At 47.8% G+C, this 15,548-nt stretch overlaps 2 protein-coding genes across 2 annotated transcripts; both read right to left on the minus strand.

Moving 5' to 3' along the window:
- Positions 1-245: 245 nt before the first annotated feature.
- On the minus strand, positions 246-1,974 carry LOC127343477 (phloretin 2'-O-glucosyltransferase-like). The gene has a single exon (XM_051369615.2). The coding sequence runs from the start codon at positions 1,896-1,898 to the stop codon at positions 465-467; it is 1,434 nt and encodes a 477-aa protein (XP_051225575.1). The 5' UTR covers positions 1,899-1,974; the 3' UTR covers positions 246-464.
- An 11,269-nt stretch (positions 1,975-13,243) lies between these two features.
- LOC139838099 (uncharacterized) lies at positions 13,244-13,555 on the minus strand. Its single transcript, XM_071827450.1, has one exon. It carries the CDS (start codon positions 13,553-13,555, stop codon positions 13,244-13,246), a length of 312 nt encoding a protein of 103 aa, XP_071683551.1.
- Between the last annotated feature and the right edge of the window lie 1,993 nt (positions 13,556-15,548).

Here is a 15,548-nt window from a genome sequence, read left to right on the forward strand (position 1 = left end):
TCTTTTTTGTCGTTATTATTATTGCAGAAAGATTTGAGGTGGGAAGATAGATGGTGGTGCGCATTAAAAAGCCTAACACAAACATCAAATTTGCTATTTTTTAAGGAATAATAACAATGTTATTTACGCTCCTGTCACTGCTTTTTTCTCTACTAGATAGTTCGTAGTATGTTATACTAGGTACTAGCCAATGTCTACCTCAAAAAAAAAAAGGTACTAGCCAATATCTCTATGGTGTCTGGAAATTTCATGTTACATGGAAAACCGACTCTTTACAAGTCTCCCGATGGTAAGATACAAGTTACAGCCGGAACTGACAATACACTTCTTTGTTTATTTCCAGAGAAATTGATTTTTATTATTATTTGGATAATTAAAAACATATATTTTTAGAAAATAAACACACATCCATGTCCATGTGGATCATCACTCATTAGATCTCAGCTTAGCCGAGCCCACCAACATCAAGCAAGTATCCAGGCTTCCACTAATCCCGTCAGCGTCTTCTCTGACTCCCCGCCCTGGCTTATCGCCTTCTTCGCCTGGCGCATCGCCGCCTGCGTACGCTCCCTGCTCACCCTCCCTCCATCAGAGTCCATCATCCACTTCACCTTCGCTGCCACCTCCCCGGCCTCGACCACCTCCTTGTCGTATCCTTCCACTGCGACTGCTAGCCCAAGCTCCTTCTCAAGGAACATCCTGTTCATACGTTGCTCCGCGTAAAGCGGCCACGCCAGCATCGGCACCCCCGCCATGATCGACTCCAGTACTGAGTTCCAACCACAGTGCGTCACGAAGCCACCCACCGCGTCGTGCATCAGCACATCACGCTGCGGCGCCCACGACTTGACGACCAAGCCCGTGTCCTTGGTCCTGTCTAGGAAGCCCTCTGAGAGGAGGGCGACGAGGTCTGGCTCCGAAGGATTCTCGAACTTCTTGGTTGGGTCATCGTTGGGAGGGCTCTTTACGACCCAAAGGAAACGCTGCCCGCTTGCCTCTAGCCCGAGCGCCACCTCTCTGATCTGCTTCACGCTGAACCGGCCGAGGCTGCCGAAGCAGAGGAACACCACGCTGTCCTTGGGCTGTGTGTCCAGCCATGCGATGCACTCATCGCCACGCTTCACACCCAGCTCCTCTGACTTTATCAGCGGCCCGATGCAGTAGACTGGAGGGATCGGGAGTCCAACAGGTGTGCAAAGCCCGGCCACGATGGCCTCGATGGCCCGCGGCTCGAGCGAGCGGAAGGTGTTGGCGATGATGCCCTGGGAGCGGCACATGTCGCTGCACACGTTCACGAATGCCATGTAGGCTGCGTCATCACGGTCCAAGATTGGCAGCATGGCGTGCGACGCCGGAAATGAGGGAATTCCAGGGACATGCACGAGCTCCTCACCCATGTCCTGGAAGTTTGCAGTGGTCTTAGAGTGCATGACCGGGAGATGCAGAAGGACAGCCAGGACCTCGGCGCCGGAGGTGAAGAAGAAATATACGGGAATGCCGAGCTCGGAGGCGACGTGGCGGGCGACATGGCAGAAAAAATCGGCAATGAATATGTCCGGGGAGATGCTGACAAGGAAATCACGCAGATGTGGATTTGCCGCGCGGGCGACCTCGAAGTTTAACGTTTCGATGTGCCTGGATTCCACGTGTGGGAGCTTGACCTGCGGGAGACGATGGAAGGAGATACAGGGATTGGCAGCGGTGACCCCGGCGAGGAAGGGCCCTGTTGCGCTTGAGCCGGTGTTGTGCGGAAGATCGATGACCACAATGCTGACCGCGAGGCCGCGGGCGACGAAGATCTTCCCGAGCTCGATCATGGAGACAATGTGGCCCATGCCCGGTGAAGGGTAGAGCACCACCAGTTTCCGGGGCGCCATGGTGGTTGCGGCGGCGTCCATCCTGCTGTTGGCAAAAGATGCGTTTGCTCCCGGGCGGGTGGACGCTGTGGTGTGTGTTCAGTGTTGAATACTTGGATAGGAATGGTGGAGTTGGAGATGCATGTCCATCGAACCGTATTTATAGAGAAGAAGCTAGCCTGTCTGGCCAATACGCTTGTCTAGCAAGCGGCAGAAATCCTGCACATGTTGCTTTGCTTTTTTTTCGATAAAGGGAATATATTAATATCAAGAAGATACTAATTACATCCAGCTTCTGCAACAACGCACCACCCTAATGGCACTACGGATGCACACAGCCAAAAAAAAGAAAAGAAAACTAAGAAACAAAAGTCCCGCTACAGTATCTCGGGTCTAACAACAGCAATACATCCACCGCCAAGACAACACCTGAATTACAGACTAGTCCCCGCTCTCAAAACAAATGCCTCCACCAAGGACATTGCCAGGCACAACCAATTAAGGCCAGACCTTGGGTTTTCACCCTGAAAGGTAGGACTCTGCACTTCACCTGTGTTGTCGCCCCCACTTTCATACCGCTGCTGTGAAGCCCGGGACACCAAGCAAGTCCCTCAACATCGCAAAGACTTGAACCTCCCTTAGCTAGTCCTCCCCTCTAGCCTTCATGAAATTCTCTTCTTCCGACTTTCATCATGGATCCATAGTCACTTGATGTCAATCAAAGAAAAAGAGCTTCGCGCCGCTCCCTCCAGAACCAATCGGTCGGAATAAAAACATGGGTGCGCACGACCGAATACCTCCGATCCAACAAACTCCAGGCAAAAGCATTGTTACATTCATCGGCGGAGCCTTCCGGAACTCAACACTCCGGCCAGATCACGAGTCCAGGCCTCCGGTAGGTCCTCCTCTTCACGCAAGAGAGACCCTAGGACCGCCGCCTTTATTCAGGTCGGACCCCCACGTCGGCGACCATCCTGGGCTGGCCACTCCAACCCTCCACCGGCGACACCATCGCCGGCTTCCAAGCTCCTCCATCTCGCCGCCGGAACGAGTAGGTTAGCGATAGTTGCTTGACGATGCCTTCAACAAGATAACGGCGCAGACGCCGCCATCGCCCGCCATGACCGGAGTTGGCTCGGTTTTCACCGGCTACTATGCCTCCCCGTCTCGCTGCCGGCGCTGAAAGTGGGATGAAAAATCCAACACAGCCAGCCTGGCCGACTGCCTTCGGTGGATGAAGTCAGCCACCACCACCATGCCCGGGCCGAAGACCCGGACGTCCTCAAGCTGCGAAGAAGACCCAGCGAAGCCTCCTCGTGCCATTGACGAGACGCAGCCGCGATGGATCGCGATCCGAACCTCCGGCCCAGATCCGACCACACCGCAGCCAACATCCGCCGCCGGCCGCCGGAGATCCGCCGGCCACCGCCATCCCGCTGCGTTCAGTCGACGGAGGAGGAGGGTGTAGGCCGCCGCCCCCACACGCTCCCGCAGGCCGCGCTGCTCTCTGCCGACGGAGGACCGAGCCGCCACCGCCGCCTCACCACAGGGGATTTGCCCCGCGGCGTCCTCGACGACGGCGGTGGAGGAGGGGGGCCTGTAGGGGAGGGGAGGAGGGCGGAGTGGAGGGGAACTCCCCGGGGACGGCGGGCGGCGCCGCCGCCTCGGGGGAGAGGTTAGGTCGGGGGAGAGGTTTCCTGGATGCGTTTGCTAGTGCTTGTTATTACCATCTTTTCAAATATAAGCATTTTTAGAAAAAAAATATCCAGAAAAAACCATTTATATTTTGGAACGGAGGTAGTACGAAAGTTTTGGTTACCGGTTAGAAAATGCTGTTACCATAACCGGATATTAGAAGCACCCCCCACAAATTAATGCTCATTCCGAGCAAAAATAGTTTTAATAATTTTTTAACTAGGCCCTCGACAAATGGTCATATCGAGGAATTTGAATTCAAATATTGGATTTTGCGATAATTGGAAAGGTGACACCCCTGAGAATTTATTTCCATTGGAAATCCAAATCTTTGCTTCTTATTCACACTTCCTGAATGATAATGCAATGTAGCCGCGTGTGGAATGGTTGGACTTGCATCCTACTTCGACCCTTCCAAATCGCCGAAAGCCAAATGCATGGCACCAAACTTTCTTGCCTCTATTTGACAGTTTGACGATCAAGGCTGTGTGAACCTGGACGCTCATCCGACCACAATATCACAGGACTTCCAACGAAATGGATGTCGCAACGTCAGCGATGACAAATGGAACAATTCAGGTCCCACCTGTCACTTGGTATACGTTCCACCAGAGCGAACAATGGATGATTTTACGTGAAGATCCGCAGCCCTATGGCGATGATGTCATTGCTTGTGTATTAGTACTACTACTGTATAGCAATTTCTTTGTCTGCGGCAGATGTATTTATGATGTTGTAACATGCTAGTTGCCGATTTTTGTCACGCCGTGCCGTACAGATTGCTCGATATGGCCTATCCCTGAATACACAACAGTCTAGACCGAAGACTCAACTGTAGCTTGGGCTACAGGAGCCCGTTTTCTGAAAAATTAAAAGCTTCATCTGTACACACTTTAAGAAATTCGGAAGAAAGTATACAAGTACATATAGATGTCTAGTATGTAGTTCAAGATTTTACCAAATTATCTTTGCAGAGCTCCTGCCGGTTGCTAAAAAAGGTAAGAAAAGAAATACAAATGTCAAGATCAAAATCGAGTTTTATTGACGAGAGAAGTCCACTTTACCCCCTCAAACTTGTCTCAAGGTTCAGTTTGCAACCCTCGAGTTTACTTTGGTTCAAGTTTCAACCTTGAACTTTAGAAACCGGTCAGAATACACCCCTTTCTCTGCTTTAGAACCTCTGCGGTTTTTTTTTAATATAACCGTATATGTATGTACCTCCTCATACATACATGCTAGGGTTGTTATACCAAAATCAACGAATGCACATTTGTATGATCTCAGTCAACAAGAGCATAATCTTTTCTCGTACCGCACATGTGAGATCATCATACATGTATGAGTATGTTTAGTTAAAATACCAGAGAAACCTAGCTGATGTGTCTATAAACTTGGCTTAAACCAATTAAACTGTGAAAGGGATGTATTCCAAATGGTTCTTATAGTTTAGGGGTGAAACTTGAACCAAGTAAGTGTTGAGGGTTGTAAATTGAACTTTAGAACAAATTTAGAGGGTAAATTGGACTTCTCTCTTTTATTGACCTATATAAAGCAACATCTTAGCTGAAGGGGTTTGCAGCCACCTCCTTGATCCGGGCATGAACAGTGTCACTTTTTCCCCCTTTTTTACTATTCAACATTATTTAAAAAACAAGAGTAACTTTTGCAGAAATTCGTTGTTAGAAATATCCTACAACAATTTAATTACGCACAAATAATTTTTTATCGAAGCATAATTCTTTAGAGGTTATTTTAGTTTGTCGGGTTAACTATTTCGTAGTAGGTTTTTCACCAGGCCTATTTACTTATTCACCACTTTGCTGCGCTCTCATCTATCGTGACTTTTTAAAACTTTTCAACATTTCTTTTTCAATGTTTTAATAGTATCTTTTCGTAGTAATTCGTCGGTACAAATATTCCACGGTAGTTTAATTACTCATCAATAATTAATCACCGGAGCGTAATTCTTACATGGTAATCCTAGTTTGTCCCGTTAACTATTTCGCGGTAGTTTTCCGTGAGGTGGTAGCTACCTATAGTTTCCCTAAATCAATTTCCACGTAGAAATCTTTAGCGTCCACTGGTGGAAAAAGAGGCTTTAATCCCAGTTTGCAACGTCCATTAATACCGATTGTGCAACCGGTATTAAACATGCGGGACTAAAGCCCCCCCCCCCCCCCTTAGTCGCGGTTGGTTACGAACCGCGACTAAAGGCCCGTCCCCGTGGGTGACAGGCGACGGTCAGGGCGGAGGACCTTTAGTCGCGGTTCTTCTGGCCAACCGCGACTAAAGGCCGCCGCAGGTTTAGGGTTTTAGCCCCCCCTGCAAACCTGGTTTCTTTTTAATTTGTATATTGTTTTATTTCTTTTGTGTTTTATTTTAATTTTGAAGGAGTTTCACATATTCTACGGTACTACATACATGCATATGAATGTACAATTTCAAACAAATTTGAAATTAGAACCAAAAAGAATTCAAGAGGAATATACAATATATATTCAATATCATCGCATGACCATATACAATTTTGAACAAGTTTACATACATAATTTAATGCATATGAAGTTCTACGTCCTCTACATAGTGTTCTCCTTTAGGATCGACGACTTCCCTCGTGAACCATCCAGCTAGTTCCTCTTGAAGTGGTCGGAAGCGAGCTTCTGGACTAAGCATCTTCCGGAGGTTATTCCTCTTGACATTGTTATCACACGGAACCCGCTCAGAGGTGTATCTCCGGATCATCTCACAAACATAGTATCCACATAGATTGGTCCCCGGTGGCTGAATATCCCCAGTCGCAGCCACTGACCGCATGAATTATAGCTCTTTTTTGAATTCGCCGACCCTTTCATCTGAGAACCGTCTCCAAACCCTACGAGGCAAAGAAAATTAAATGAACAAAAGAGTTATTAGTTACTTGATATTAGGAAATGAACGAAATAGGCCGATCGATATAGAGCGCAAATGAATGAAAATAATTACTTCTGCAGCATTCTTCTCATGTCTCCCCAAAGCTTTGCATCCAGAGTCAGAGAGTCGTGGACGAGACATGTTGAGGTGTGAAATTTAATTACTAGCAGAATCCAGTGGAACCTGCAGACACGATACATGCACAGTCATGCATAACTCATCGATTAGCCGGCCACATACCATGCATGGAGTAAACAAAAGAGAATGTGCTCAAGACAGAAACACTCACCCAAAATGGTAAGGAAATAGAATATCACTTTTGAGTTCCTGCTTTGTAAGAAACCGCCACAGGTCGGCCTCCACGTCGGCGGGGTGATGTTCTAACACATATCCATTGACGTCAAAGGTAATTTGCCAATGTCTTAATTTTCCGGCAGTAATTCTAAAAAATTCCAATAGTCACTGTCGTTGCCTAATCGACGGTGTCCCGGAGGAGGGATCCTCACGAAGGGGGAAGAAGTACGGGTCATGAGCGGTGGTACATGATTTACCCAGCTTCGGAACACGCTGCTCGGAGGCAGAGCCTAATGCTGCTTGTCTGGAGTTATCTGGGCGCTTTCACGTTGTTACAATGAGTTGTGGTTGTGCCTCTAGAGATCCCGGGATCCGGCTTATAAAGGCTCCAGAATCTAGGGTTTCTACGGAGAGTCCTACACAGAATGCAATCTTGTCTAACTACGTAATATTACATTGCCATGCACGCCAAGGATTCGCCTACTACCTAATATGTCATACTGGATAGAGCTACCCTGATGGGCCTTCCCGGATCCGACTTCAGACACATGTCGGTTGGGATCCGACTCCTTGTTCCTGGGCAAGACTTCCTCCAACTTGATCAAGAGCAACTGGGTCGCCCGATGGGCCGTATGCCAGCATCACCGTCTGTGGGCCACCCGGGCTTGCTGGATCTAGGCACTGTCGATGGTACACCCATGAAGTATACCCACAATAGTAGTCCCCAGAGTTCTCCGAGGTTCACCATATCTTCCGTCTTGCTCGAGCCACTGAAATCTCCAGCTAGCTTCCCAGAAGTCTTGGAAATCTTGAAGAGCTCCGACTTCATGAAATTCCTTTCTAGCTCAAATGCTGGAAAGTCTTCTATCCCGCGGGACTTCATCAATCGACCAAATTTTCAAAATCATTCTCCGGATTACTATCGCCCAGAAATCACACTAAGTACCTGGAAGTTCCCGGATCCTCCAAGGGGATCAAATGGTTCCGCCTAACCAGGCGCCAATTTCGGGTAATTCCAACGGTAACATAATCCCTTGGACGAATTTACCGCTAGGGTTTAGGACACGTGTTTTTCATCCAACGGTGCGAAGCTTCCGTTCCGACCACAGGATGTGGAGCATGAATATCACCGCTGCAGGTTTTATCTTCCTTAACCCTTTCATTCGCCCCCTCGCGTCGCTCACAATAAAGCGCCACCTCCGAGCTCCCGCCTCCGCCGGGCCGGACTTCCGCCAGAGCTTATCCGCCGCACCGTGTTCTTCGCGTGATCTTAAGTCCGACGAGCCACTACGCTGAAACCTCATCGACGGAAGCTTCGACCATCGCGTCGACCATTGATGGTACGAACTCCGGCTCCATGCTTGAACGGAGATCGTAGGGATGAACGAACGAACTAGCTAAATTTTGGCTAACTTAACTCAAGCTAGCTTCTTTGTGCAGATGTCCTCTTCTCCTCCTCCTGTTCAGTTGGAGTCAATCATGGCGACGCCTCTGGCCTCCGCCCCTCCTCCTCTTTTTCAAGTCTGGCTGGATCCCTCTCATGGATCTGGCAAGACCATCGAAGGTACATCCACCGATCCGGCCGAGATTGCCAGAAAGGAGCGGTTGGAAAAGAAGGTTGACGAAGCCGTCGACAAAAAATCTAAAGCCCGGACCCGCAAAGGCGAGGTGAAGGGACAATGGTGGCCCTGCACCGCCACTGAATAAGAACTGCAAAGCATGGATGCGGAGGGCTTCCCGCGACCCGGATCCTGGCGGGTGGTTCCAGGAGCTCCATGCCCGGCGCCCGAAGCCGGAGAATGGGAGCTGGTGGAGCGGGGATTTTCGCTTCTGCCGAGTGATTTCTTCTCGGAAATCCTCAAGACTTACAAGCTCCAACCGAAAAACATCTCCCCCAACAGCATCCTCGCCATCTTCAACCACATCACACTCTGCGAGGGCCACCTCCGGATCAAGCCGGATTTGGCTCACTTCAAATTCTACTTCTCCGTCAAGAAGGAGACGGTTCCCTGGTCCTCGGCGCTCACCAACTGCGGCAGCGTCACTTTCAAAATCTGCCCAGGACGGATCTATCCTCACACAGACCGCCATGAGTCTGTGAGGTATTGGTTTGGCGGGTTCTTATACGTGAAGGATACGAGGGTTCTAGCAAGCACGAAGATGATACCTCCCTTCAAAGACAGGCCATCAGCCGACACCTCCGCCTAGAACGCCAAACCACACATCTCTGACTTCCCGGAGATCGAGAAGATGGCCAGGCGGATCTCCAAACTGGTGAGCTCCAGGTTGTCGGAGTAGGATCTAACAATATCTTGTTTCACCAAGCGGATCCAACCTCTGCAACATCGCGAGCAGTTGATGTGCTCCTATGGCGGCCGTGACCACAACATGCACGCCACCAAGGATAACTTATCTTCTGATGCCCTGGACAAGCGGCTCCGGGTCATGATCAAGATTTCGCGTGACGTTCAGTATCACGTGTGCAACCATGACATCTACACGGAGGGCGCCGGTCCTTCGGTAAGAGATTTTCCGGCTTGATCATATTTCCATTTCATGCCTGCAAATTTTTCTAAAGACATTATCTCTTTTTCTTCAGTTTGACTCACTTGAGGAGAAGGACCTTGGGTTCTTGATCCAGAATCGACATGCCGGGACGTCCAACCCGGAGGGCGCGTCGGACGTGGAAGAGCCCGAAGCAGCTCCTCCCGCCAAGCGAAAAAGAGAGATTGCTTCCGACTCCAAGGCCAAGCGTCCCCATGAATCCCCTAGCACCAAGACCACCAAGAAACTTGAGAAATACAAGCTCCGCCTCAAGGAAATCGACACCAGCAGCAGCAAGCAAGGCGAAATTGAGCAATTCTTTGCCAAGTCTGGGTAATGACTCATCTTCCGGCTTGGCTTTTCTGCATTATTTTTTAGAACTGCAGATTATCTTATCTTTTGCATTTTCATTTAACATGCAGCAAGGTTGCCAATGCCAAGCCCAAGAAGAAATCCAAGCCATCTCCAACTTCGATGCCTATTACGCCTAAGGTTGAGGTCCCTCCAAAGCCCTCGTCATCAGCAGTTCCGCCAGAGAAGAAGACGTCATCCAAATCGACGATGACGTGGAACAAACTCTTGACTCTGGCAAGGACGCCTCCTCCTCCAAACCTGTTGCTGAAGAACAAGTGAACACCTCGGCTGAAGCTCCGGCTAATGATGCCTCAAAGAATTTAGAACTCGCCCATTCTACGCCCGCCACTCATCCTCAGTTCTTTCTGGTTCTCCCAAAGGATCCCCTTCATTAGCGCTATAAAGAAATAACAAATTTGATGAGAAGTCTGGGGGAACCCGGAGACTGAGCAGCAAGAACTGGAAGATCCGGAAGACTCGCTCCGCGTCTTCTTTGTGAAGCACAAAGCCGTTCGCCAAGTAACACTAGCCCCCAAGCATTGGGTTATTCTTTTTCCGAGCAAAGAGCTAGGCTGATGATTTAACTTGTTATTCTTGTATGACCATTCTATGTATTGGCGGAAACTCAAAATTTCACAGCACAATAAAGATTTGTATTTGCGCCCAGCCCCCCAGATTTTGAGTCCGGATAACCATCGATTCATGCATCTCAAAGAACACTCACTTGCTACGTGACGATATGCGCAAGGTGATGCTGGAGCAGAAGAGTCTGATCGAAGGGCTGAGCAAAAAGGAGGTGGAAAACCAGCAGACGATCGACATCTTCCAGGATCGCCTCAAGGCTATCCAAGGTATCTCTTTGTCATGCGTAAGGTTCCGTCCTTTACTTATGTATGGAAGTAACTTTGAACTAAATGACTTTTTTTGCGTCCGAGAACTTCTCGCAAAAAGACCCTCAGTTGATGAGATTTCCGCCCAGCTCAAGACGTTGCATGCCGAGCATGAGTCTCTCCAAGCCACCCTCAAGGAATCTCAACTTAATGAGACCAAACCCAAGAAGGAGTTGGAGACCAAGCACGAGCAAGCCATGTCAGAGCTGAGAGAGAAACTGAAAACCGGCGAAAACAGAGTCAAGACTTTGGCATCAAAACTGAAGTCTTCTGAGGCGGAGGTTGTGGCCATTGACAATATTATCTTCCGTAAGAAATATTATGTGCTTATGTTTCGGCCATAAATCCATCTTATCCCATCTCTTATCCGGAAACTGAACAAACTGCTTGTGTATGCCAGCCTTGCTTGGATTTGAGCGGAGACATGATGACAAGCTCACCCCCGCCGAAGGTTATGTCAATGTCGGAAACACCATCAAAGATCTAATAGAAGCGTGTCGGGGAATTGCCGTCAAGCTATCCTTGAAGCGTGCCCGCACCAAGTTCATAGACACCATGATGAAAATGATGGCTATGGTGCCGGACATGAGCAGGGATTAGCAAAAGTCTTCTTCCCGCGGTGCCGCCGCCCATGTCCTGGTTATGCGCAGGGCACATTTCCGACAATGGACTTTGGAAGCATGGCTCGCGGAGTTCCCAAGGCCACCAACGTCAAGAATCTCATCAAGGAAGTTAGCAGATTCGATACTCTCTTCTCCTCTCGTGTTAACCACGAGGTGTGGTATGAGAAGCATGATCTTCCGGTTGTCTTTTCTGAAGATGATGAGGAAGACGAAGAGGAGGGCTCTGGCTCAAGCGCAAGTCCGTCTGGCAGCGGATCTGACAAGGACAGCACCTTCAACGCCTCCGAGGAAGACAAGCCGGATTATTTCGGCTAAAACCTGGAAAAAACACTGAATTGTATCATTCTGGCCCCATAGAGGGTTTTGTAATATAACTTAAACGTATTTGAAGTATCTAGGAAGAACAGTGCATGTGATGGGAGGAAAATACTTATCATGCTACCGTTTAACTTATCTATGCACGTTCTTTTTTATCTGAAGCAAGTGCTGGCTTCTGAATTCTCCGGCTTACTTTCTTGGCCTTCCACGAGCCAGAAGACCCTTAGCTAGAAAGAGCTCGGCGATGGTGATGGAGCCTAATGGCAAATTCGTCAATAACCGCGGAAACAAGCCCCCAGCCTTAGGTGCCATAAGTCGCTACTGGGAATCCACAAGTTAGCAAAAAAAATGCATATTCCAGAAAACTTAAGCTTATGTCCTACTGGACGATTTTGAAAATCACAACACTAAACACGCCTAGGAGGAAACATCCAGCTCTCCGCCAGATCTAAAATGAACAATGAAAAGAGTTAAAAGACTCAAAGGGTGAACCATATGCTTTATTCATCGATCATCTATCGTAACTATTACAATGTATGTAATGCGGAAATTTGCTAAGTGTGGAAAGGATGTAGCTGTAAAATATTCCAATGACAGTCTGTTTCATCGTATACGTCACCCGGATCCTCCCTCTTTCGTTTTCGAGACCAATTTGCCGATTTATCCTTTAACTCACAAATATCAATGAGGTAGTAAGATCCGTTACGTAGCACTTTTCTCACGATGAAGGGTCCTTCCCATGGATATTGCAACTTATGCTCTTTCAACTGCTGAAGGCAGAGAACCAGATCACCCTCCTTAAACGGGCGGTTCCAAACTCGACGGCTATGGTAGCGTCGTAGTTTCTGCTAGTAGATAGTGGAGCGCTGGTCTGCTAAGTTCCGAGCTTCTTCGAGTAGGTTCACGGATAGCTGTTGAGCCTCATCTATATTTTCGTCATTGTAGGCGGAAACTCGCGGAGAATCATGAATGATGTTGGAGGGTAACACTGCTTCAGATCTGTATACTAGGAAGAAAGGTGTGAAACTAGTTGATCTGTTAGGGGTTGTTCATAAACTCGACAGAACATCATCTAACTCCTCCTCCCAAGCTTCGGCTGCACGTCACATCGGTTCTTCAAGGTGATGTTTAAGTCCAGCTAGTATAAGGCCAATGACTCTCTCGACCTGCCCACTGGATTGTGGGTGTGACACTGAGGCAAGGTCAAACCGGATCCCCATATCAGGGCAGTACTCCTTCAGTTCTCCCCGCGTAAATTTTGTGCCATTATCTGTGATGATGCTATGTAGGATGTCGTATCTCACCACGAGGCTGCAAACAAATTTCAGTGCCGTAGCACCATCGGCTTTTCTCACTGGTTTGGGCTCGATCCACTTGCTGAACTTGTCAACCGCGACCAAGAGGTACTCAAAACTACCAGGAGATGATTTTTTACTTTTCGACCATATCAAGCCCCCAGACCGCAAATGGCCAAGTGATAGGGATGGTCTTCATCTCTTGAACTGGAGCATTTGGCTGTGTAGCATAGTACTGACAGCCACGACATGTTCCGACTATCTTATCAGCGTCAGCTGTTAGCCAGAAAAATCCTTGCTGAAATCTTTGCAACGAGGGACCTGGGAGTGGCATGATGCCCGCAATCACCAAGGCGGATCTCTTTAAGAATTGCAATTACTTCTTCATTTGAGGCGCACTTTTGGAAAATTCTGTTTGCACTTCTCTTGTAGAGTTGTCCATCAATGATTGTGTAGGACCTTGCTCATCTGACGATCTGTCGCACGAGGACTTCACCCTCCGGCAACGTCTGATCGATTAGGTAGTCCAGGTAAGGCTTGGTCCAAGCCAGAGTGATAACCATCACCTCCTTGGCTGGAGATACTGCCAGGTTAGCGCCCTTCACCGAGGGTGTCCACAAGTGCTCCTGGAAAATTCTGGGCGTAATTGGCTTCCTGCCGGATCCGAGCTTGGTCAGCATATCTACCGATGTGTTATCGTATCTCCTGATGTTCTTGACTTCGTATCTGGGGAAGCACTTGGCGATCTCGTCAACTTCGTCTATGTAAGCCGCCATGATAGAGTTTCTGGCATTACAGGTTCTGGCTACTTGTTGTGTCACTAGGTCGGAGTCTCCGCAACATATGATGTGCTTGATCCCGATCTCCTTTGCGATGCGCAGTCCATGTCGTAAAGCCTCATATTCTGCCATTTTATTGGTAGCTTCAAAGTTAATCTGCAGAACATACTACAATTCTTCTCCGGAGGTGACTTCAGGGTAACTCTAGCCCCCGAGCCTTGTTGTTGCTTGGATCCGTCAAAATGCATGACCCAAGCCTCTGGTTCCGGCACAGGTGTGCCTTCCGGTGCGTCAGTCGAGTCGATGAAAAAATCCGCCAAAATCTGGGACTTTATTGTAGTCCTGGCTTTGTAGTTTATGTCGAAGGCAGAAAGTTCTATTCCCCACTTCGCTACACGTCATGTTGCGTCATAGTTGTTGATGATAGTTGACAATGGAACTGTGCTCACAACTGTCATGGGATGCTCCTGGACGTAGGGTCTCAGCTTCCGGCTACCTAGGAACAATCCATAGGCTATCTTATGAAAGTGAGGGTATCTCCATTTTGATTCCGTGAGGACCTCACTAATATAATAGACGGGTCGTTGCACTCCATACTCCTGTCTTTCTTCCTTTCGCTGCACCACGATGACGATGCTGATGACTTTGTTAGATGCTGCCAAGTAAAGGAGCATAGGCTCCGACTCTTCTGGAGCCGCCAAGATAAGTGGGGAGGAGAGTATTCTCTTCAACTCCTGAAGTTCTGCATTTACTTCGTCGTCCTAGACAAATTTGTCTGTTTTCTTCAGTAACTTGTTGTAATGTCCCAGGTTTAGAGACGATCGAGGGGTAGATTTTAGAAAGGGATGTGCATTGCATTGTAATTTACGGGGAAATTTCGCGTTTTTAAAACAAAACTGCATCGAAAGGGGGACAGGTTTCTCTCTCGACACCTTACAGGGTTAGGGTTTCGAGAGTGCGATGAACTTGTTCCTACTTGTCTAAATTAGGGTTTTGAGAAGAGAGAAGTGAAATTGCATTGAAATCATAAGTTACATGATTGAATTACAAGTTAAGTTGTTTGAATGAATTCAAACCAAATTTGAATTTGAATTTCAAATTCAAACATCAAATGATTATCACATAATTCAAACTTGAGATGATTTATTAAACAATTATCATTAATCAAGAATATGAATAATAAAACATTTAGACAAAGCTCATTAGAGAGAAACTTGAGCTTTATTGATATTCACACAAATTACAATGTCAATTACAATATCCAGGATTGAAATATGAATTTACAACACAATACAAGAATTGAAGAAATAGAAAAAGAAAAAGGAAAATTACAAGTTAAGGAAATGTCCTAAACTACACAAAATAATCATCTTGAAAAGCTTGATCCAGATGATCTTGATCTTCATCTTGATCAGCACGTTGTACCTGCACACACACACAAAGATCAAACAAGGGCAAAGCCAAGTGGCAAAGCCGCTTGGCAGGTTAAAAGAAAACTGGAATTGAGCAGATATGGATCAGCTCTGCCGAGCTGATCATCTCACCACCAGAACCAAGCCAAGTACAAGGCACTTGACACACACACACAGCCAACCTGCTCACCAGGCAGTGTGCATGCTCAACAGCACACACAGGCCAGTGAGTCACCTTAAACTGCAGGTCAAGCTGTCGACCAACAGAGCAAAGCTAGGAGCATATAAAACCTTGCCACAGTAAACCCTAGCATCTCCATCGACAGGATTGCACTGGTAAGCCACCAAGAACACCAAGAACAGCTAGAACAGGTAGAACAGCTTCACTTTTCAACCTGCTCCATAACACCACAGAGTCCAGTCAAGCTTCAGAAGCTCACCAGGAGGAGCAGGGCAAGCAAATCAACCAAAAGATCAACACAGAAGCAAACCCTCTACATCAACCATAAATCTTGGAGCTGGAGTGAGGTATACCAGAAAAGCATGAGAAAACCATGGTTTTGCTCATAATTAAGTAT

Source organism: Lolium perenne, chromosome 3 (assembly GCF_019359855.2).
Source record: "Lolium perenne isolate Kyuss_39 chromosome 3, Kyuss_2.0, whole genome shotgun sequence".
In the NCBI taxonomy this organism is placed as follows: domain Eukaryota; kingdom Viridiplantae; phylum Streptophyta; class Magnoliopsida; order Poales; family Poaceae; genus Lolium; species Lolium perenne.

Excerpts from the sequence above, each read along its gene's own strand:
- LOC127343477 (XM_051369615.2), bottom strand. The coding sequence starts at position 1,898 with ATGGACGCCGCCGCAACCACCATGGCGCCCCGGAAACTGGTGGTGCTC.
- LOC139838099 (XM_071827450.1), bottom strand. The coding sequence starts at position 13,555 with ATGGCGGCTTACATAGACGAAGTTGACGAGATCGCCAAGTGCTTCCCC.